At 71.5% G+C, this 21,306-nt stretch overlaps 4 protein-coding genes across 4 annotated transcripts; 1 reads left to right on the top strand and 3 right to left on the bottom strand.

The window, feature by feature from the left end:
* CD6 (CD6 molecule) lies at window positions 1-5,674 on the bottom strand. The gene is made up of 13 exons (XM_075163528.1): window positions 5,457-5,674; window positions 4,039-4,110; window positions 3,214-3,285; window positions 2,738-3,046; window positions 2,324-2,623; window positions 2,114-2,182; window positions 1,844-1,984; window positions 1,551-1,679; window positions 1,357-1,458; window positions 1,182-1,262; window positions 864-1,067; window positions 321-452; window positions 1-197 (listed from the first exon to the last, which is right to left on the bottom strand). Exons 1-13 carry the CDS (start codon window positions 5,509-5,511, stop codon window positions 100-102), a joined length of 1,764 nt encoding a protein of 587 aa, XP_075019629.1. The 5' UTR covers window positions 5,512-5,674; the 3' UTR covers window positions 1-99.
* A 1,493-nt stretch (window positions 5,675-7,167) lies between these two features.
* Window positions 7,168-10,014, top strand: SLC15A3 (solute carrier family 15 member 3). Its single transcript, XM_075163837.1, is given in 8 exon segments — window positions 7,168-7,704; window positions 8,103-8,386; window positions 8,464-8,623; window positions 8,724-8,819; window positions 8,950-9,118; window positions 9,197-9,355; window positions 9,484-9,642; window positions 9,775-10,014. Coding segments are annotated over 8 exon segments (1,722 nt in total). The 3' UTR covers window positions 9,933-10,014.
* Window positions 10,015-10,734: 720 nt separating this feature from the next.
* On the bottom strand, window positions 10,735-17,469 carry TMEM132A (transmembrane protein 132A). The gene is made up of 11 exons (XM_075163836.1): window positions 17,181-17,469; window positions 15,895-16,109; window positions 15,512-15,820; window positions 15,040-15,422; window positions 14,803-14,952; window positions 14,320-14,512; window positions 14,099-14,242; window positions 13,804-14,006; window positions 13,160-13,436; window positions 12,523-12,714; window positions 10,735-12,424 (listed from the first exon to the last, which is right to left on the bottom strand). The coding sequence occupies exons 1-11, from the start codon at window positions 17,467-17,469 to the stop codon at window positions 11,303-11,305; spliced, it is 3,477 nt and encodes a 1,158-aa protein (XP_075019937.1). The 3' UTR covers window positions 10,735-11,302.
* A 1,218-nt stretch (window positions 17,470-18,687) lies between these two features.
* TMEM109 (transmembrane protein 109) lies at window positions 18,688-21,306 on the bottom strand. Its single transcript, XM_075163471.1, has 4 exons — window positions 21,109-21,306; window positions 20,013-20,253; window positions 19,789-19,891; window positions 18,688-19,664 (listed from the first exon to the last, which is right to left on the bottom strand). The coding sequence occupies exons 1-4, from the start codon at window positions 21,228-21,230 to the stop codon at window positions 19,294-19,296; spliced, it is 837 nt and encodes a 278-aa protein (XP_075019572.1). The 5' UTR covers window positions 21,231-21,306; the 3' UTR covers window positions 18,688-19,293.

Below are 21,306 nucleotides of genomic sequence, written 5' to 3'. Positions count from 1 at the left end.
AGTCCAAAGGAGATGTCGGCAGCGGGATGGCGAGTCCTTGGCTGCGCGCGGTGCCAGGACCCCCTGCCATGCCCCTCTGTCCATGGCAGTCGGGCAGCCTCAGTAGGCAGAGCCCTGGATGTCATCGTAGTCGCTGCCCTCAGAGGAGTCGGGGTCCTGCGCGTGCCCCCCCGAGGGGCAAGATGGAGCCGGCCAGCCTGCAAGGGAGAGAGCCCGTCAGGCAGAGCTGGCAGGGAGCAGGAGGAGATGCTGGGGGGGCAGAGGAACCCTGCACCCCCCTACACCACCCCGCTCCTGCCCTGCCAGCCCGGGGTCCTCACCGGGGCGTGGGGACGGGTCGCCGGGCGGCTCCTTGCCCTGCACGTTCTCGTACCACTCCCCCGAGGAGGTGCTGGAGCTGTCGGCGGGATCGGGGTCTGCTGGAGACACAGGTACCCAGGGGTGGGAGAGCACTGGGGCGGGCACACAGGGCATCGCTGGGGGAAACAGGGTCTTACTGGCACCTTCCATCCCCGCTCCCATCTCCTGGGGTCCCCCATTCCCTCCCTGGGGTTGTCCCCATCCCTGCTCCCATCCCCTGGGCTGTCCCCATCCCTGCTCCCATCTCCTGGGGTCCCCCATTCCCTCCCTGGGGTTGTCCCCATCCCTGCTCCCATCCCCTGGGCTGTCCCCATCCCTGCTCCCATCTCCTGGGGTCCCCCATTCCCTCCCCAGGGCTGTCTATCCCCATCCCCGCTCCCATCCCCAGGGCTGTCCCCATCCCTGTTCCCATCCCTGGGGTCTCTCCATCCCCCCTGCTGTCCCCAGGGCTGTCCCCATCCCTGCTCTGGTCCCTGGGACCACACCGCGCCGGCGGTGCCCACCTGTGCCAGGGTGGTCAGTGTAGCCATGGGTGGTGGGCGCTGCGTGCCAGTGGGTGCCATCGGCGGGGGGCGGCGGGCAGACCCCGGCGTGCGGGGGGGGTGCGCTGTCATTGCAATAGGGCTCGGTGGAGGAGGAGGAGGAGGAGGAGGAGGTGGAGGAGCTGCTCACCCTGCTGCGGGACGGGGGACCCAGCCTGGCCGGCACTGCGGGGCACAGGGCTCATGTCGGCTGCAGGGCGGCCCCTCGCCCACCCAGGGGCAGGACGGGCAGGCGGCCAGTGCTGCAGGACGGAGGGACGGGCACCCCTCGTCTTGTACCTTCCGTAGGGAATGGCTCCATCCCGTCCTGGTTGGGCATCAGCGGGAGCAGCTGCTCCCCGGGCTGCCGGCGCAGCGAGTCTGTGGGGAGAGCAGGGAGGGGACGTCCGCGGGGGCACCCCGGGGCACCCCGGGGCAGGGCGGTGGGGGGCCCGGGGCCGGGTGGGGTGCTCACTGTAGAAGGTGGAGAGGGCGACGGGCGGCTCGCTGCTGAAGTCGTAGTGTTCGTAGTCGGAGTCGGAGTCCTTGGCAGTGGGAAGGGCTGTGACCGGCGGGGCTGGGGGACGAGATGGGGACGGGGCAGCCATCGCCAGCCAGGACCTCCTGCCCCACAGCCCCCGGGGTGGGCCAGTGACCTGCCAGACCTACCTGGTCCTTTGGGAAGTCCGGGGGGCATCTCCCTGTAGTCATTGGAGGTCCCGGAGGCCACCTCGGGGCTCTGGGCGCTGTGGGTCACCAGGACCGGCCCAACTAGCCCGAGGGAGGACATGGCGAGGGCTGTGGGGACAAGGGGGGGATGCGCCCGCTCAGCTGCTCCGTGGTGCAGCCGGCTCCGCTCCCGCGGCTGAGCTGAGCCCAGGAAGCGGGGTGGCCCTGGCTGGGCTGGCAGCGTCACCCCCTCCATGGCCAGAGCCTGCCATGCCCCCACAGAGGCTCCTTACCGCTCATCTTCCTCACCCTCAGCAGGGCGGTGGTGAAGGCCAGCACGGTGAGGAGGAGCAGCGCTGCCAGGACCAGGCAGAGGACGAAGAGGGGCATGTGCAGAGGGCACTGAGCCCCCGCAGCCAGGGAGCCCTCCGCGGCTGAGACAGAGAACAGACACAGCTCGTGACACCTGGGACGTCCTCTCTCCAGGTAAGGGGGGGCGAGCTGGGTGCTCCCCGCAGCCCTCCCAGACCCAGGGCATGGCTGAAGCTCTGCAGGACACTCACCGCTCAGGAGCGTGACGTTGCTCGGTGCCACCGTGGCCATCGGGGTTGACGCCTGCAAGCCCTGGGAGCCTGGCAGGAGGGGGAGAGGGACGGGGGGCAGAAGAAGCCGGGTTGCAGCTCATCTGCAGGGGACCCCCATAGCCGCAAGCAGCCGGTCAGCCCCCCCACGTCCACGGGGCCAGGCGGGGGGGCGGGGGGGGGGTCCCGTACCGTTGCAGACCACGCCGGCTGCCCGGGACTGGTGGCAGGGAGCCGATTTATTGTAGGTCCACTGGCAGTGGGCCAGCGACGGCTGCTGGCTCTCGCACTGGTAGAGCATCCTGCCGGGCAGCGTGTGGCCGAAGGAGAGCTGCCGGAGGGGCTCCCCGCAACCCAACGTGCGGCACAGCACGCTCGCCTCCAGCTCGTACCACGTGCTGTCGCACACCGTGCTCCACGTGCCGCGGAAGAAGACCTCCACCCGGCCGGCGCAGCCATCCCGGCCCCCGGAGAGCCGCCACTCCTGGTGCTCTGCGGGCAGAGAGCGGAGCTGGGGATGCGCTGCCTGCACCCTGCCTGACACCTCTGCCCACCGCAGCCCAAACCCTGCTTGATGTCTGCTGGAGCCGGCACATCCAGACCCACCTGAGCATACCACCCCGGCGTCTTCCTTGTGGCTGCAGTCGTGCTCCGGCGTGGCCGGGCAGTCCCAGAGATGCTCCTCGTGCCCCTCGCAGCCCACCTCATCCCGGAGGATGGGTCCGCTGCCGCGGCCGAAGGCGGCATCGCCGTGGACGCGCACGGCCCGGCCGCACCGCAGTTGCCGGCACACGACGTCGGCGTCGGCCAGGTCCCAGGCGTCGTCGCACACCGTGCCCCAGGCACCCGCCTGCTCCATCTCCACCCGGCCCTCGCACCGGCTCCGGCCGCCGGCCAGCCGCAGCGCACCGGGACCTGGGCGAGACGGAGGGGAAGGGGGTAGGGGTGGCCCTGGCACTGTCCCCCACGCCACCGCCGGCTCCACGTGGCACTAGCGGCGGGTTGGGATGCCGCCGCTCCCAGGCTCCCCCCTCCCCACCGAAATGCGGGTGCAAGGAGGTCCCTGGCCCTCCCGCGCTCACCTGGTGCCACCGAGGCATTTCCAGCCGCGCTGCCCGCCGGCGTGCTGGGAGGTCCCGGCGGCTCCGCGGGGGCTGCAAGGAGGAAGGGGTGGAGGGTATGAGGGGCTGAGCCCGCCGGGCCCCCCCCGTCCCCCTGCCCAGGGCTGGACGGCCCCTCTGAGCACGGCGGGAGGTGGCACGGTGGGAGGATGGGGCTGATGGCCGCAGGACAGGCGGATGTGCCGCCGGACAGACGCACGCCCAGAGCCCCGCTGAGAGCTGGCAGCCGCCGAGGCGAAAGCAGGAGTCAGGTCAGTGGGTATCGGGGGGCCAACCCCCCCTTTTTTGGCTCAGCCCTGGCTCTCCTGGCAAGGCGCGGGGACGTGGCGAGGAGCAGACGGACCGGCTGCCGCCAGCGCCGGAGGCGAAGCGGGCGCCTCGCCGCTCCCGTGCCGGCTGCTGGGCGCTCGGCGGCTCCCAGATGGCAAATCGGAGGGACGTGGCTCTGCTGCCAACCCGGCACGCAGCCGCGGGGAGGGTGGGGGGCAAATGGGGAGGGTGGGGGGCAGACGGAGAGGGTGCAGGAATGCGCACCCAAAAAGTGGTGCTGCTCTGGGGAAGGACGGCCGAAATGGCATCCCCAGGCTGCGACAAAATGGATGGCACCGTGGGGAGCCCCCTCGAGCCCTGGCCACGTGGGCACGGCCCTCTTGCACCCCTAAAAGTCAACATCAGCCCTCAGTGGGGGGGGAACATGCCCCAGGGCCAAATCCTGGCCTGGGGTCTGCTCGCCAGGATGGAGGAAGCAGAATCTGGCCTTAAATATGGCGATATTGGGACACTCACCGGTGGGAAAGCCGAAACGTGGGGTGCCATTATGCGCCTGGGCTTCTGCCGCCGCCTCCCGGCTCGCCGCCCCTGCCGACAGAGAGGGTCTGCCCGCTGCCTGTACCCGCCTGCCCGCACCCCCGGCACGGCCCCCCCGCCAGTCGGGGCCGCAGGTGAGTGGACGCTGGTCTCATTTTAGGTTTTTCCCTCTCCCCAGGCACCCCAAGGGCACGGCATCGTTTTGGGGCACGGGGCTCGATCCCATCCTCCCTGTCCTCTCTCTCCCGTCCCTTTGCCTCAGCACACATCACAGCCGGCCGCGGCCGAGCCGCTCGCCGGGATCCCACGGTTATTGCCGGAAAAATTCACTATTCGGGTCCTCCGGGGTGAAGGGTTCACCCCCCCCCAGGCGAGGCGAGGTGCGTTCGCCGTCATCGCTGTAACTGTGGCTTTCTCTGCACGGGGTGTGATAATGCAATTATTGCAATAATGATTTCTGACCAAAAAAGGGCACTTTTTGCAACCGCTACGTCAGCCTGCCGTGCTGCTAGAGCCCGCTCCCACCTCCGCTCATCGCTGCGAGAGGCACCCGTAGCTGTTTGGGGGGCTGGTGGGGTGCGTTGGGTGGGTGTCCGTGGGAAACCACCCCCTCCGCTGGTGGGCTCTGGCTTAGTGTTAAAAATATTAAAGGAAAAGGTAAGGGATGAGCGCGGGAGAGGGGGACGCGGTGGGGAAGAGCTGCTCCACGGGGTCCCGGTGCCGGGCAGCACCGCGCCTCGAGCGCGGAGGCAGGGCGCGGGCAGCGGCAGCGTGTCGGCGAAGGTGCGGGAAGGAGCCGTTAGCCGAAACGAGGGCGATGGCGACCGTTCCCTGATTGATCGGAGGCGTCGAGGCTGCTCCTGGCAGCCATTTCGGGTGCGAAACCGTCCTAAACCCTGCCGGGCCAGGGGGAGGAGGTGGCATTGTCCCCAAAATCCATCCCGGGGTGATGCTGGTGACACGAGCAGCCAGGACGAGTTTTGGCCTGTGCCTGCCAAAACCAGGAGAGCATCGCCCCGTCCCCGCGGGGCCGGGAGCTGGCGGGCGCGATGGCCCGGAGAGGCCCTTTAGGGTCCCCAGAGCCACCAGCCCCCAAGCAGGGACCCCCTTCCCTCGCTCCCAGCAGGCAGCAAACGGCACGGTCGAGGAGGGGCGGAGGTGGGACCGGCCGTGCCGGGCGCCTCGGGAAGGAGAAGAGCTCGACTTTGCAGAGCTGCCCGCAGAGCATCCTCGCTCAGCGCCAAACCACCGCCGGCCACATCCGACACCCCCTGCCCCAGCAGGACCCAGCCCGGGGAGGCGGCAGGTACCCAGCTCCGAAATCAGCAGAGCCATCACCCCGGGGTCCCGGCACGCAGAGAGGGACGGGAAGGGAGAGGGTGGGGACGTTGCCGTACCTTGTCCGGGCACCGCGGCGGAGAGAGCCGCCAAGAGGAGGCAGAACCCCTCCATCCCGCTCAGCGGCTGTGGGGCAGCCCCATGGCGGTTGGGGAGCAGGGGGGTCGGGTGGTCCCGTCCTGCCGCCGCCTCTCTCAGCGGCTCGGGGACATGGTTTGGACGCGGCCCCGCGTGCCGTCTGCCGCTCACGCGCTCTCCGCTCCCGGCTTGTGGTCGAGGGTTGCAGGAAGCCAGCTCAGCGCCGTGGGGCGGAGGAGCACGACGGGGTGGCTCTATCCTGCGCGCTCACGGAGGGGGAAATGGGGGGGTCGGGGGGAAGGTGGGGTCCGCTCGGGGTGACCCTCGGGGTCACGGGAGCCGCGGGGAGCTGGCGGGTCCCACCCCAGGTCACGCTCAGCCCCCCGGGGGACGCGGACCTTGCAGGTCCTGGTGCGTCGTCATGCCACGGGCTTGGGCCAGCGTCACCGGTGACACGGTGGGACTCAGGCTGCCCCAAGCTCTGCCACCTCCGTGGAGTGATGGAGCAGAGCGTGGGGGTCCCTCCTTCTCCCCCGTTTTCTGAGGTGGGCAGGAGGATTCTTGCGAGGCCACGGGAGGGTGACACATGGCCGGCGCCTTTCGGTGCTGCCAGCTGGAGGGTCCTTCACACCCTGCTCCACCCCGGGGCACGAGAGACCCGCAGGGGACAACCCATGGTGACCCCGAAGGCCACCGGGTTCCCCTGCCTCTCTGCTGCCGAGCCCCGGCAGGAGGGGTGTCGGCGGCAGGAAGGTTGCAGACAGGCTGGGCTGGGTCCCCCTCCAGCCAAAAACACGGACTCAAGGCTCTTCCCCCGCCCCGGGGAGCCCCGAGGGCTTGTGTGGGCAAGAGCACGGAGGAGCTGGAGGATGCTGTAAGGGGCTGGGAACTCGTGCGGCCTGGGTGGGAATTTGGGGGTGAGGAGGGCTGGGAGGGTGCGTGCCCCTTGTCTCTCCCCCCCTGAGCTTCCTGCCTTTCTCAGCTGCTAAATTTTTTTTAATTCTTTTTTTTTTTTTTTTTTTTTTTTAAACTTACGGAAACTTTAAAAGCTTTGCGTTGCCTTTCTCGCTGCTGAGTCTGGTGGAAAATATCAGAGTGCGAGAGGCAAACAGGCACGCACAGCCCCCCCAGCCCCATTTCCTTAGGAAATCGGGCTGCAAAATAAACCCCTGTGCACTCGGGGGTCAGGGATTTTGGGGGGGGGGGTGTGCACGCCGGGTGGGGGGAGCTGGCGTGGCAGCCCTGAGCTCAGCTCAGCCCGGCTTTGCACTGGGAGGCTCCGGTGGGTGCTGGTGGGTGCACGACATCCCCCGGCACACGGGATCCCCCAGCCTCAGCAAGGAGGTTGTGGTGCCCAGGACCCAGCAGAGCCGTGCTGGTGGAGGGGGGGGGCGGCTGGGGGCGAGCAAAGCCCCCTCCCGAGGTGGGGGGACACGGGGAAAGCCCCCGGGAAGGAGAAACCGCGCTGGCTGACGGGGATTTTCGTTTCTGAGCTGTCATATGATGTGTCTGTTCCGCAGGAATGGGGAACTGGGGAGGGACAGGAGCGGAGGACGCCCACCCGGCGAGAGGGGCCGAGGGGGACGGAGAAGGGGGCTGTGACAGGACGGGGACCCCCGGCTGCGCTGCCCGCTCGGGGCGGTGAAGGGCAGCAGAGCCAACGCCGGGAGCCGCGGTGCTGCGGGGCAGGGCATGGCCGGGACGAGGGCCGGCGGGGAGCGGAGCCCCTTGCTGGGGGGGACCCCCCTCAAGGGGCGCGGGGCGGCGTGCGCGGCTGTGCTGGCGGTGGAGGGTCTGGAGCGGGCGGCTTTTTTCGGCATCACGGCCAACCTGGTGCTCTACCTGACCAGCGGCACCTTCGGCTGGGGGGGCACCCAGGCATCCCGCGCCTGCCTGCTCTTCCTTGGGGCTTCCTACCTGCTCTCGCCCATCGGCGGCTGGCTGGCCGACGTCTACCTGGGCCGCTACGGCACCGTGGCCCTCAGCTTCTTGCTGTACCTGCTGGCGGCGTGCCTGCTGCCCGTCACCGCGTCGCTGGACGGGCGCCTCTCCGTGTGCGGCCGCCTGCCCGCCGACGCCATCCGAAACTGCTCTTGGCACCGCGGCGGGACGTGCCGGGGCCAGCCCCCCGTGCAGTACTGAGCCCCCACCATCTACAGCGGTCTCCTGCTCTTGGCGCTGGGCGTCAGCTCCGTCAGAGCCAACCTCACCCCCTTCGGCGCCGACCAGGTGAGCGCGGCAGCCGGCGGCACCCTTCTCCCTCTGCTCCTTCCCAACCGGCTCCTCCCGGCAGGGTGCTCGCCCCGCACCGGGCTGCCACGGACCTGTGGGTGTCCCTTCCCCTTCTGCCGAGCCAAGGGGGGTACGGTCTCCCATGGGGTGGAGGAGATGTGGTTGCACCCCATAGATCATCTCCAAACCCTTCGAGACCCTGCTGGGGGAAGGAGGGAGGGAAGCCAGGAGGTGAGGGGTGGGATGGGGCATGGGAGGGTGGTGGGACGGGGCATGGGGGCACACGGGAGGATGGGGGGGACAGGGGATGAAGCAGAAGCCCTGCGTTCAGGGCTGAGGTTCGGTGCTGCTGGGGCTGAGAGTCGGCCCCGGGGCCCGTCCCTCCACGCTGGCAGGTGAGGGACCGGGGCGGTGACGCCACGCGACGCTTCTTCAACTGGTTCTACTGGAGCATCAACATCGGAGCCGTCTTCTCCTTGCTGGTGGTGGCCTTTGTGCAGCAGAACATCAGCTTTCTGGCCGGTTACCTCATCCCTGTCGCCTGTCTGGCCTTGGCCCTCCTCATCTTCCTCCTGGCCACCCCCACCTTCATCACCAAGCCCCCCACGGGCAGCCAGGTCTCTGCCATCATCAAGCTGGCCTTGCAGAGCTGCGGCTGCGCCTGGCTGGGGGGCACCAGGTGAGAAGGGTGGGGGGTCTGCGGGGGGCTGAGCCCTCCCAGCCCTATAGCCCGTCTCATGTTGTCCCTCTCCCCAGGCTGAGCCGTCGCCGGTGGGAGGCTGGGGACCCTCTCCCCAACAGCGGAGCCCAGCCTGGAGCCCCTTCACCCGAGGAGGATCTTGCCAACTTCCAGGTGCTGGCCCGGATCCTGCCCGTGATGCTGACCTTCATCCCTTACTGGATGGTCTACTTCCAGGTGAGGTGCGGGGTGGGCGCTGCACCAGGCAGGGACCATCGGTGGTGGCAGGTCCTTCCGGGAGCTGAGCCCGTGGAGCCACCATCCCGCTGCCTTTCAGATGCAGTCAACGTACTACCTGCAAGGTCTGCACCTCCACATCCCCAGCATCTTCCAGCACGGCCAGGACCGTGCCAGCACCCTCCAGGGCTACACGGTGAGGGATGGGGCCGGCAGCCCCGTGGACCTGATGGGTGAAGGCTGGGGTGCGAGCTGGGGCATCCCATGAGATGCTGAGCTCCCCGCCGTGGGCGAGGGCTGGGGCTTGACCTGCCTCTTCCGTGCAGTTCCCGGATGCTTGGCTACTTCTGGCCAACGTGGTGGTCTTGCTGGCCTTGGTGCCCCTGAAGGACCACGTCATCGACCCCTTCCTAGCCCGGCGGAGGCTGCTGCCCTCGGTGCTCAAGCGGATGGCCCTGGGCATGTTCTTCAGCCTCGCCTCCGTCCTCGCAGCAGGTAGGACCCGGGCTGGGCTGGGATGCTGCGGCAGGCAGGGGCTCAGTGGGCGCTCAGCCCCCTGCCCTCATCCCGCAGGCGTCCTGGAGCGGGAGCGGCTGCAGTATGTGCGCCGCAACCAGACGGTGCCGCAGCTCATCGGCAAGCACCGCTACCTGGCTGCCACGCTGCCCATCTGGTGGCAGGTCCCCCAGTACCTGCTCATCGGCATCAGCGAGCTCTTCGCCAGCATCCCTGGTGAGCGGTGCCCACCTCTCCCTGGCCCTGGGGCACCCACCGCAGCCCCCCCGCCACGGCGGGTGGGTTTATCGGAGGAACCCCGAAGGGTTCAAACCTTTCCCCGTGTTCTCTCCGCTTTGCCGCAGGCCTGGAGTTCGCCTACGCTGAGGCCCCCAGGTCCATGAAAGGAGCCATCATGGGGCTCTTCTTCTTCATCTCCGGGGTGGGCTCGCTGCTGGGCTCGGGGCTGCTGACCCTCCTCGCGCTGCCCGCCCGCGGGGGGATGCGCTGCCCGGAGGGCTACGGTGAGCGCTGGCACGGGGACACGGGTGTCACCTCCTGCTTGGGGTGTCTTTGTGGCCAGCGGGGACGGGGTGCAGGACATGGGGGTGTCCTGAGGGCCACCCCCCCGGCTCTGACCACCCTCCCGCCGGCAGGGAGCATCGATAGCTGCCGCATGGATAACTACTTCTTCCTGCTGGCGGGGATCCAGTCGGTCACCTGCCTGCTCTTCACCTGGATCTCCGGGCGCTACCAGAGCCGGCCGCCGCGGCCGGGTGCCCCCCACCTCTGCACGGGGCCGGACGAGGGCTGACGCGGTGCCGCGGGAGGTGACGGGACCTCACCCCGCTTCCCTGGGGACCGGGGTGCTGGTCCCAGTGCCAGCAGGGCAGGGGGGGGACAGGACCCCGGGCAGCCAGGGCCGTCACCCCATCTCTGTGGCCCCGTGGGTTTTTGGGGAGCTGCGGGGATGGCTCGAGCCCCGGCGTGGGGCAGAGGGAGGGGGAAGGTTGGGGGGTGCCAGCCCCGCGTGGGGAGCCTGCCGGGAGCCGGGTGACAGAGGAGGGGTGTCTCCTGCTATCACCCAGGGCGATTTGGGGGTGTCTGGGGATCACTGGGACAGACTGGGGGGGGGACTGGAGGGGTGGAAATCCCCACGGCATCCCTGAATAAAGGGACCTGCTGGCCCATTGCCTGGGGCTGCTCTTGCAGGAGAGAGACTTTGCTGGGGCTTGGGGGATCAGGGACCGGCCATTGCGGGGGGACACCCAGGACCAGGCAGGGAGGGGCTGCTCCCCGGTCCTGGGTGCGGGGGCTGGACAGGCCGAGGAGGAGGAAGGCGGCAGGGTGAGGGACCCCCTCCTTCCTCCAAGGTCACCCGGCTGGGCCACGGCCAGGACCAGCCCCCGAGCCCTTCCCGTGACCAGCTCCCACGTTCGTCCCCGCGTGGAACCAACGTCAAGGGCATGTGCCCGTCCCCGGGGGCCCGGCGGGCTCGGCCCCCCCGCACCCACGCCTCCGTCCTCCCCCATCCCTGCCGCCCCAGCCCGACGGGGGCAGGATGCGACCTGCCGGTACCGGGCGGCGGGAGCAGACACCGCGGGGCGGGGGCCCCCTTGTCTTTTTTAAATATTTTATTTTTGTAACAACGTCAGAATTAAAAATCTTCCATAAATAACAGCCCCTCGCGGCAGCCCCTCCCCGGGGCGTTACAGGTAGAAAATGCCAGTCGTACAAAACGGATGCGTGGCCAGGGGAGGGGATGCGTGCTCCCCCCTCCTCCCCACGGCGTGGGTGGGGCGGGGGGCACGGGACCCTCCCCGGGATCAGACCACAGGACTCATCATCATCATCATCATCATCACTATGAACACAATGTCGCAATGAGACCCAAAGCAGTAAGGGCACCCCGGCTTCCTCCCCAGTGCCACGGAGGTGGGGGGGGCTGCCGCGGACCCCGAGGATGCTCTGAGCTGGGTGGAGACCCCCACACACACCCCGGGGGCACCGGGGGCTGGTCCCTTGGGTGGCCCCGCTGGGGCAGGGCTCAGGCCACCAGGAGGGACGGGCAGCGGTCCCCAGGCAGGGGAAGGGGGGCCGTGTCCCCCCCGGGGTGGCACGGGGAGGGGGTTGGTCCCTTACTGCTTTGCCCGGGGCTGGGGGGCCGGGGGCTGCCCCCCGGGGTCAGGAGCTGCCCCGGATCCTCTCCATGTAGCTCCTGAGCTCCTCGGGGTCCCGCAGCCCCATGTCCTCGCACACCCAGCGGATGTCATCCTCGCTGGCCACCAGGATGGACTGGACATGGGGGGCGGGCTGGGGGGGCTCCTCGGGGACCCGGGGGGGCGCGAAGGTGACAAATTCCACCCGCTTCCTCCGGCCGCCCCCCGGCGTACCCCCCTCCTTGCGGGGCAGGGGAGCCCCGGGCGTCGGGGTGCCGGGGGGACCCCCTGCCTCGGAGCCCGGCACAGTGCCCGGGGACACCCCGCAGCAGCAGCGCCCGGCCTCGGTGCCCGCCTCGGGGGCCGGGGGCTCGGGCTGCCGGCGGTCCAGCTGCCGGCTCAGCTCCTCCTGGTCGGTGCCCAGCCAGACCCAGTTGTGGGGCTGGGGGGCCGAGGGGGCCGCGCCGGCATCCGGCAGCTCCTTCTGCTGGTACCGCAGGACGAAGAAGATGCAGTTGACGAGGAAGATGAAGATGGCCAGGCAGAAGACGCCCAGCAGGACGTACATGCCAATCTCCAGGTCAGTCACCCGCTCGGGAGCCTTCACCATCTCATCCTCCTCCTCTTCCTCCCCGCCAGCGCGGTTGTGGCCGTAGCCTTCCTCCTCCTCCTCCGAGGAAGACCCCAGCCCCTGGAGCTTGGTGGAGGCAGGTCCTACGCCGGCGGGGTCCCTCCGCCGCGGCTCGCTGGCCGCCGTCACCGCCTCCCCCGACATGGCCCCCTCGGCCCGCGGGAAGGGTGAGCTGGGCCGGGGGCGGCCGCCGCGGGGCCGGGGGCTGCCAGGGGTGGGGGCACGCCGGCCGGCCCCCACCTCCACCCAGGCGGTGCCGGCGGCCAGCGCGGCCGCCCGGTGCCGGCCCCGGCGGCAGGCGTCTGAGGGGTGCAGGTTGAGCTGCAGCAGAGCCCCCCGCCCCGGCCCCTCGGCCACCAGCCACGGGCGGGCGGCGGGGACACCGGGCGAGCCCCCCACGGTGGCCACGGCGGGGTCCAGCGAGGTCACGGTCAAGGCCGTGTCCTGCCAGCCGTACAGCTCCAGCGGGGCCAGCGTTCGGTCGGAGAAGGACAGCCAGACGGACAGCGTCGCCTCCTGCCAGGGATGCCGGGCGGGATGGCACCGGGGGGGGACCGGGCACCCCGGCACCGCCCGTCCCGAGCATCCAGGATCAGCCCCCCCACCCCTCTTACCTGCTTGGGGGCACGCAGGGTGGCCGTCCCCTGGGCGGTGGCGGTGACCACGCCGGGGTGGCCCGGCTCTGCCCGCAGCGTCAGGGACAGCCCCGACACCACCTGGGCGCGCAGCTCCGTCACCGTCACCTTCTCCTCCGACACCACCAGCATCTGCTCCCCCAGGATGGAGTCCGAGAGCGGGGAGCGGACCTGGGGGCACGGGGGGCACCGGGGAGACCTTGTGAGCCCCCCGACTTCACGGCCTCCGTGCCTCCATCCTCTACCCGCCCTGTCCTGGCCCCCCAGCCCCCTTTTCCCTCTCTCCAGCCCCTGCATCCCTCAGCTCCCCCCTGGGACCCCTTCCAGCCCCCCGCCTCCCTCCCTCCAGCCCCTGCACCCCCCCAGCTCCCCTCTGCCCCTAGGACCCCCTCCAGCCCCCCATCTCCCTCCCTCTGCCCCCAGGACCCCCTGCAGCCCCCCATCTCCCTCCCTCTGCCCCCAGGACCCCCTCCAGCCCCCTATCTCCATCTCTCCAGCCCCCACAGCCCCCCAGCTCCCCCCAGGACCCCCCTGCACCCCCCCCAGCTCCCCTCTGCCCCCAGGACCCCCCTCCACCCCCTGCATCCCCCCCAAAAGATGAGCCCCCCAAGCCTACCTCCACAGAGGTGACCCCAGGCTCCCGGCCGACCACTACGGTACCCCCCTCCAGCGAGGCCACGCGAGGGTCCTGCACCCGGGTCTGGCCGGCCACCAAGTGGGTGACATCCAGGAGCCAGTCGGGGCCGGGCAGGTAGGCAAGGTGACGGCCGCCATCGAGCGGGTGGGCCACGAAGTGTGCCAGGACCCTCAGCGCCGTCCGCTGGTACTGGGGCCGGCAGCCCCGCGCCCGCCGCTCAGCCTCCTCCCCGGGCTCCTCCGCCTCTGCCGGGGCGCTGGGGGTGGTGGGGACAGCGGCGTCACCAGCCCTGCGGGGCTCAGTGGGGCTGCTGGGGTGTCATGGGGGGACGTGGCACGAGTGCGTGGGGGCTCAGCGGGGCAGGGGTGCCCAGCACCATGGGGCTCAGCAGGGCAGGGACATGTGGCACGAGTGCGTGGGGGCTCAGCAGGGCAGGGGTGCCCACCCCAAGCAGCGTGGGGTTCAGCGGGGCAGGGACATGTGTCACGAGGGCTATGGGTCTCAGCAGGGCAGGGGCACATGTCACGAGTACGGCGGGGCTCAGCACCCGCTCCCGGCTCCCTCCTCGCCTGCCGCCACGGTGGCAGGGGGCCATGGCGGGGCCCCCCCAGCGCCGGGCTCACCTCTCGGGGCCGCCGGGCAGGCGCCAGCCCCGCACTTGCTCCAGCGCGGTGTCACCCAGCTGGACGCGCAGGGGCAGCAGCGGTGCCCAGACGGTGAAGCGCAGTGAGGCGTGCAGGCGCCGCGACCAGAAGTCCACCCGCGCTCCCCGGGCACCCCGGCTCTCCTTGCCCCCCACGAACACCGCGTCGCAGGCGTCCGAGACCTGAGTGGGGGGGCATGCAGAGGAGCAGGGGGAGCGGGAAGCCACCGGGCAGGGTGGGGGGACACCGGGGGGACATCGGGAGCCCCGCTCACCTGCAGCACCTGCTTGTCAGCCGACTCACAGCCCGGCGGCTCGGTGAGCTCGGCCACGCCGCCCCCCGCCTCCACCGCCACCAGCTTCACCGGCACGGCGCGGGGGACCCCCGTCAGCGGGGCCGTGTTCAAGATCTCCAGCTCCTGCGGGGCAGAGCGGGGCTGAGCGCGTGGTCCCGCGGGGCTGGGGGCGGGGGGGGGCCGGGGTGGGGGGCACCCACCTGCACCAGGGGGACGAGGGCGCGGACGTCTCGCTCCGATACCTGGATCTCCCACACCAGTTTGTCCTTCTGGGCTTCGGGGTCCTGGCCGGGGTACTCCACCTGCCAGGTGAGAGGCCGCGCCGGCGCCAGCCCCCCCGTCCCGTTCTCCACCGCCAGGTCCAGGTGCAGGAACGCGGCGGAGTCAGCCGCCCTGTGCCACCACACGGGGGTCAGGGCTGCCCCGTGGCCCCCAGTCCCCCCACTGGGCTATACTGGGATGGGAGCAGTGCAACCCACAGGTCCCCCTGGGTCAAACTGGGATGGGACTGGTGCAAAACACAGGTCCCCCTGCTCCGACTGGGCCATACTGGGATGGGAGCAGTGTCATGCACAGGTCCCCTTTGCTCTGACTGGGCACTACTGGGCTGCACTGGGCCCCCATGCAGAAGCCCCCTCCCGCACTGGGGGTCCCCGGGGCCGCGGTGCCGCGCCGCTCCCTACCTCCAGCCACCACGGGCGTCCCCGCTCCGCCGGCAGGTCACCACGGCCGTGGAGTGCTTGGGACCCCGGGTGCGCTCCAGCTGGGCGGTCCAGGCGGTGGGGGACCCGGGGCGGGCGGCCACCACCTGCAGCCCCTTCTTCGCCTTGATCCTGCCAACGGACCCCCGTCACACAACGTCCCCTTCCAGGCACCCGCCACCCTCCGTGGGGGTCCCCCGCCCGCCCAGGGGGTCTCACCGGAGCGTCAGCTGGTCGGCGGTGAAGTTGTGCCGCAGGGCGAGGGTGGCGGTGAAGCGCTGCCCCGGGCGCAGCGTGGCGTCGGGCACCCGCAGCAGCACCTTGTCGTCCAGCCGTACCTCCTGCCGCCGCGCCGGCTCGGCCGCCCGCAGCTCCAGCGCACCCAGGTACCGCAGTGCCTCCGCACCGCGGCTCCGCTCCCGGCCCCCGGCGCGGCCGCACTCCCCCGGCCCCACCACGCCGTAGTGCAGCTCGGCCGGCTCGGGGGGCTCGGGGCGGCCGGGGGGCTCGGCTGCCCGGCGGCGGCTGCGTGGGGTGGGGGATCCCGGGGAGAACCAGCGTGGGGGGATCTCCAGCTCCACCACGCAGACGCCCAGGGGTGCCTGGAGGGGAGAGCGGAGCCCCAGCTCAGGGTGGGGGGTGAGCGGGGTGGTCCCCCGGGGGGGCTCCAGCGCCGGTGGGTGGCACTGACCTGCAGGCGGCATGTCCCACGGGCCACCCGGCCCCGGTGGTGTGCGTGGAGGGTGACGCAGGGCAAGTCCCGCTCCTTGGGGTGGTCCCGCTCCCCGGGGTGGTCCTGTTCCCCAGGGTGGTCCTGCTGCCTGGGGTGGTCCCGCTGCCCGGGGTGGTCCCGCTCCCCAGGTAGCCAGTCGGGACCCTGCAGGTGGAAGAGGACGCGGGCGAAGGGCTCGGCCGGGGACACGGCGCTCTCGAGGGAGACGGCACGGATGGCCCAGGCTGCCAAGGCGTCCCTCCCCGGGGGGCTCTCCGTGGGCACCTCCTGCAAAGAGACAGGGACGGTGGGCAGGGGGCCGGGTCGCCCCAGGGTGGCGGGGGCGGCGGGGGCCATTTTACCTGGCGGGTGCTGAAGGGCGGGTAGGTGGCTTGGACGAGGGGCTGCGCGGCGGAGCCGTGCCGCAGCAGCAGGTAGGTCTCGGTGCGGGCGTGCAGGGAGGCGTTGGCGGGCAGGTCCTGGTCCGCCCGCTGCAGCCGGTAGTACTCGGGCACGCCGAGCACCTCCAGGTCTGCCGGCAGGTACACGGGGTCGGGGGGGTCCCCGTTGCCCCTCGCTGCGAGGACAGGGGCTGTGTCACTGGCCTTGGGGGCCACGGAGGGAAAGGGCTGCCCTGGCGGGGGGAGGGGGTGGTCTCCGTGCCCACCTCCGTGTCGGAAGCTGCAGCTTGGTGCCGCGAGAAGAAAGCCAGCGTCGGCACTGCCGTGGCACCGCATGGCCCCCCGGCCACCCCAGCCTGTGCAGGGACAGGGTCACCCCGCACCCCCGCACCCCGGGAGGTCGTCCCTTGTGTGACGCTGCACCGTCGCAGCCCCCTGTGCCCCCCGGCAGCGGGTGCCAGAGGGTGGGGTGGCACCCCACTGGTGCCAGGGTCAGCACTGGGGGGCCAGCGTGGCTCCTCCAGGCCTGGCTGCTCCCCGCTAATGAAGCGGCGTTCGTCAGGTGGCCCCGCTCTGCCAGCGGCGTGGGGACCCGCTCCAGGGGTGGTGCCGGGTCCCGCAGGGTGGGATCCAGGGTCAGGGCATCCAGATCACAGGGATCCCCGTGCTCACGGAACAGATCCCGCCAGGATGTCCGGGCAGGGCTTACCCACGGGCCCGGGGACAGATCCCACCCCATCCACAGCTCCCCGCGGGCATGGGAAGGGGCAGCTCCCGGGCAGACCGCGGGGGATCCGGTGAGTGGGGAGGGGGGGAGAGGACCGAGGCAGATCACGGGTTCCCGTGGGTCGGGGGAAGCAGATCCCCTTGGACTGCACGGATCCCGTGTGGATGGGGAGGAGATTCCCCCCGAGATCACAGTGGATCCCACGTTCCTCGGGGGATCCCCTCCGGATCGCGGGGGATCCCATGCGGTGGAGTAGGAGCGGCTCCCCTCCGGCTCGGAGGGGATCCTGCGTGCGCGGGGGAGCGGATCCCCTCGGGATCGCGGGGGATCGAGGCAGCGGATCCCGGCGATCCCGAATGCGGGCAGGCAGGTCGCCCCGGATCGCGGGACCCCGGCGGAGGCGGATCCAGGCGGGATGGCGGGGATCCCCCGCGATCGGGTGCGGAGCCCGGCTCGGGGCTGCCGCCGGTGCCGGTGCCGGTGCCGGTGCCGGTGCCGGTGCCGGTGCGGCCGCACTCACCTGAGGCGCAGAGCAGGGCGGCGGCCAGCAGCGCCAGCCGGGTCCCCGGTGCCGGTGCCGGTGCCGGTGCGGGGGCCATGGCCGGGCGGGCTCCGCGGCGCGTCCGCCGCTCCCGTCCCTCCGCCTCCGCGCCCAGACAATGGGGCCGGGGCGGGACCGGCACCGGCACCGCCTCGTCCCGCCGGGTCCTAAACACCGGCCCTGCCCGCGCTGCGCAGCGCCGGGCACCGCTCCCCAAACCCAGCCCCAGCCCCGGGCTGCGCGGCGCCGAGCACCGCTCCGGCCCCATCCCTGCGCCCCAGCCCCAGCCCCATCCTGCTCCTCATCCCTGCTCCCCAAACCCATCCCCGCGCCCCAGCCCCAGCCCCATCCTGCTCCTCATCCCTGCTCCCCAAACCCATCCCCGCGCCCCAGCCCTGTGCCCATCCCACTGCCCATCCCCGTCCCCATTCCTGCTCCCCATCCCACTCCCTATCCCCATCCCACTTCCCATCCCCATCCCCATTCCTGCTCCCCATCCCACTCCCTATCCCCATCCCCATCCTGCTGCTCATCCCTGCTCCCCAAACCCATCTCCACTCCCCATCCCTGTGCCCCATCCCACTGCCCATCCCCGTCCCCATCCCGCTCCCCATCCCACTCCCCATCCCCATCTCACTTCCCATCCCCGTCCCCATCCCCATCCCTGCTCCCCATCCCCATCCCCATCCCACTTCCCATCCCACTTCCCATCCCCATCCCTGCTCCCCATCCCACTCCCTATCCCCATCCCCATCCTGCTCCTCATCCCTGCTCCCCAAACCCATCTCCGCTCCCCATCCCTGTGCCCCATCCCACTCCCCAGCCCTGTCCCGCTCCTCATCCCCGTCCCCACTCCCCATCCCACTCCCTATCCCCATCCCGCTCCCCATCCCCATCCCCTTCTTCATCCCCATCCCCTTCTTCATCCCCATCCCCATCCCACTCCCCAGCCCTGCTCCCCAACTCCATCCTGCTCCCCAAACTCATCCCCGCTCCCCATCCCATCCCCGTCCCCATCCCCGCTCCAGGGCACAGCACCGGGCACAACGGCCCATGTGGAGAGACCCCCGAGTGGGGAGGGGGCTCTCACACCGCCTGGTGTCCATCCTTCCCTGTCCCACCCCAATCAAGGTGACTGGGGGACGCTGGGAGGGACTGGGGACACGGGAGGGACGGGAGGGCAGACGTGGCCAGCGGGAGGGCGGCACAGCAGCCCGCCGCAGGGCAGCGGGGACGGCTGGAGGGCGATGGGGACACGGAGAAGGGGCCAGATCCGGGCACGGATAAACCCGCGCTCAGCGCCGGCCTCGGCAAACAGAGAGGGACAGGCGCAGGGCGAGCGTGCGGCACCCAGAACCGAGCCACCCCGAGTGGGGTGCGGGGGGCCGGGCAGCCCCCCGAGGGGAGACCCCACGCTCCCGGCTGGGAGCAGGCAGCCTGCTCGCTGCTCCCCGTGCCCCCCGCGGGGAGAGCAGCCGAGCCAGGCCGGGATGAAACCGTGTTTATTCAGAACCACTTATCAAAACAGTTTAAAAAGCAGCTTAAAACCCAAGGACTGACAGTGCAGGGCCCGGCCGGGGGCTGCGTCCCCCCCCTGCGCACGCAGAGCCCCCGTTTTGGGCTGGGGAGATGCCCGGGGCGGGGAGCGGGTTCCCCTCTGCGTGCCAAGCTGCTGCCGGAGCCGGCTGGACGGGCACAACGGCCGCCAGACCGGGCAAGCAGGGACCAGGACGCTCTCCTCCCCTCCGTGGCAGGCCTGGATTTGGGGTTAGGGGGGCTGCAGGGGGCCACAGGAGGACCCCCGCCCCGGGGGAAGGCACTCTTGGCTTGCATGAAGGCACTGCGGCGTGTGGGCAGGGAGCGCAGATTTGGGGGTGCTGCGCTGAGGGGGGCCCTTCCTCTGTGCCCCCAATGGGATGGGGGGCTCCTGGGCTGACGTCCACCCTAGGGTGGGGGGCTAACGGGAGCAGGGCCCTCAAGGAGAACCGGGGGGCAGAGGAAGGGGCGTGAGGGCTCAGCAGGGAGGACGCATGCTTGGGGGGACGGAGCCAAGCCGACGGGGTGCAGCGGGGTGGGCTGTCCCCTGAAAAGCTCACTCCTCCCGGTTACGGGGACCCCCCCACTTCTGCCGCCGCCGCAGCTCCTCCACTTTCCACTCCAGGCTACGTACGGTGGCATCCAGCTGGGTGCTGGGGTCGGGGGACCCCACCAGGCGCCCCAAAAGGGCGTAGAGCACCCACAGCCCCAGCAGCATCCCCGCCTGCACCGTGGGGCTCTCCTGGGAGGCCGCGACGTGGAAGAAGGCACCCAGGAAACAGCAGAGCTTCACCCAGCGGAGCGTGGGCAGCAGTAGCCCCCGCAGCCGCGACAGCAGCCAGGAGCCCACCAGGGCAACCAGCCCCCACAGCAGCACCCGTTGCACCTCGCCGGGGCCCAGCGCCGCCCCACGCACCAGCCGGTCCCCTGGGAGGGAGGGGGGTGTCACCGGTGGCAGGGCCACGGCGGTGACACTGGGGCTGGGTACCAAACCCACCCCGTGGCCAGGCTGCTCCCCACCGGCTGCCGCTCCCCGGCCCCCCTCGCTCACCGCTGACGCCGGAGACGGCCAGGAGATCCCCCAGGATCCTGCAGAGCATGGTCAGGGCCGCCGAGATCCCCGAGGACACAACCCAGAGGGTGGCGGCGAGGCTCTGCGGGGAGAGACGGGGCTGGGGGGAGCCGTGCCGGGGGCGAGCCGTGGGGTTGGTGACGGGTGGGTGGGTGTCCCCGCGGGGATGGCTCCCCTCGTGCGCCGCGGGGCCAGGACCTCACCTCCGCCACCAGCCGCAGGGGCTGGGGGCCCACCCAGCTCTCCAGGGCCTCCCAGGCGGCTCGGCCCAGCCGCGACAGCAGGTCATCGGCGGCGGCGGCACGGCCCCGAAAGCCGTCCTGGCCGTCCTCCGCCCGGTCCCCCGCCGCCCCGGCAAGGAAGGGGACCCACAGCAGCACGGCCAGCAGGGCCCGGTGCCCCGCGTCACCCCCCATCTTGGGTCCTGCCTCCACTCCGGGGTCTCTGGGGGGAGAGGGAGAGGCGGGTGGGAGCCGTGTGGGACCCCACCGCCCCCCGAGACGCTGACGCCTTCCCCCCCCCACGCCGGGGCCACCTCCGCCACCCGTAAGCGGCAGCGCTGGCGCCGTCCCAGAACCATCTCGGGGGGACGGAGGCAGCGGGGTCCCCCCCCGCTGGCCTTTGGGGTCCCCCGAGCGGGAGGGGAGGGCCGTGGCCCCGCGGCGGGGCCCAGCCCCGGCCCCCCCCCGCTATCTTTAGGACGGGCGTCAGCGGGACGCGGCGCCTGCCCTGCCCAAGGGCACGGGCCCAGCCGGGGGGGGTCCCCGCACCCCCTGCCCCGGAGGAGAGCGCGGGGTGCTCCGGGACAGTCGCCATCGCCCCCAGGAGACCCCGGGCACCCCCCCGGGGACCCCACTCCGCCCTGCCCCCCGTGTGCCCCAGCCCACGCCCCCAGGTCACCGGGCGCCCTGTCCCGCCGCGGTCCCTGGGTGCCCCGTTCACCCCCCCACCCAGGCACCCCGTCTCGCTGGGGACCCCCACCCCTCAGACCCCCCGGGGGGTACCCCAGCGAGCCGCCCCCCGTCCACATGACCCCCCTTCCCTTCTCGTCCCCCTGAGTGCCCTCACCCCATCCCCCAGGACACCCCCAATCCCCCCGGGACCCCCCATCTCCGGGTCCCCCCATCCCCGGGACCCCCCCCGTCTATTCCCCTCATGGGTCCCCCCAAACATGGGCCCACCCCCCCATTTCCCCCCCCCACGGGTCCCCCCGACCCCGTTCCCCCCCACGCCGTCTCACCCCGGGGCACCCCCCACCCGCGTCCCCCCCGCTCCCCCCCTCGGCGGGGCAGCGCTCACCGCCGCCGCGCGGGGGCGCTGCGGAGCCGGGCGGGCCGGAGCGCGCGGAGAGAGCTCACGGCCGCCCGCCGCCGCGGGGCACGATGGGAGCTGTAGTCCGGAGCCGCCGCGCCCCGTTGCATGCCGGGATCCGGTCGCTATGGCAACGGCACCCCCCACCCCCCCCCCCAGCGCGCGGGGCATGCCGGGAGGCGCCGT

The sequence above is a fragment of the Calonectris borealis genome, chromosome 14 (assembly GCF_964195595.1).
Source record: "Calonectris borealis chromosome 14, bCalBor7.hap1.2, whole genome shotgun sequence".
In the NCBI taxonomy this organism is placed as follows: Eukaryota; Metazoa; Chordata; class Aves; order Procellariiformes; family Procellariidae; genus Calonectris; species Calonectris borealis.
This window is presented reverse-complemented; position numbering and strand designations above follow the sequence as displayed.

Coding starts and splice junctions, on each gene's coding strand:
- CD6 (XM_075163528.1), bottom strand. CDS start 5,511: ATGGAGGGGTTCTGCCTCCTCTTGGCGGCTCTCTCCGCCGCGGTGCCC. Junction 2,183..2,323: donor AGCCGGCGTGGTCTGCAACG/GTACGGGACCCC, acceptor CCCTCCTGCCAG/GCTCCCAGGGCTTGCAGGCG. Junction 1,680..1,843: donor GAGGGTGAGGAAGATGAGCG/GTAAGGAGCCTC, acceptor TTGTCCCCACAG/CCCTCGCCATGTCCTCCCTC.
- TMEM132A (XM_075163836.1), bottom strand. CDS start 17,469: ATGGGGCCGGAGCGGTGCTCGGCGCCGCGCAGCCCGGGGCTGGGGCTG. Junction 13,437..13,803: donor CTGCCCGGCGGCCCCGAGAG/GTGAGCCCGGCG, acceptor CACCACCCCCAG/CGCCCCGGCAGAGGCGGAGG. Junction 12,715..13,159: donor CTGGGGTCACCTCTGTGGAG/GTAGGCTTGGGG, acceptor CCGTGCCCCCAG/GTCCGCTCCCCGCTCTCGGA.
- TMEM109 (XM_075163471.1), bottom strand. CDS start 21,230: ATGCAACGGGGCGCGGCGGCTCCGGACTACAGCTCCCATCGTGCCCCG. Junction 20,254..21,108: donor AGCGCCCCCGCGCGGCGGCG/GTGAGCGCTGCC, acceptor CTCTCCCCCCAG/AGACCCCGGAGTGGAGGCAG. Junction 19,665..19,788: donor GGCCGTCTCCGGCGTCAGCG/GTGAGCGAGGGG, acceptor CCTCCCTCCCAG/GGGACCGGCTGGTGCGTGGG.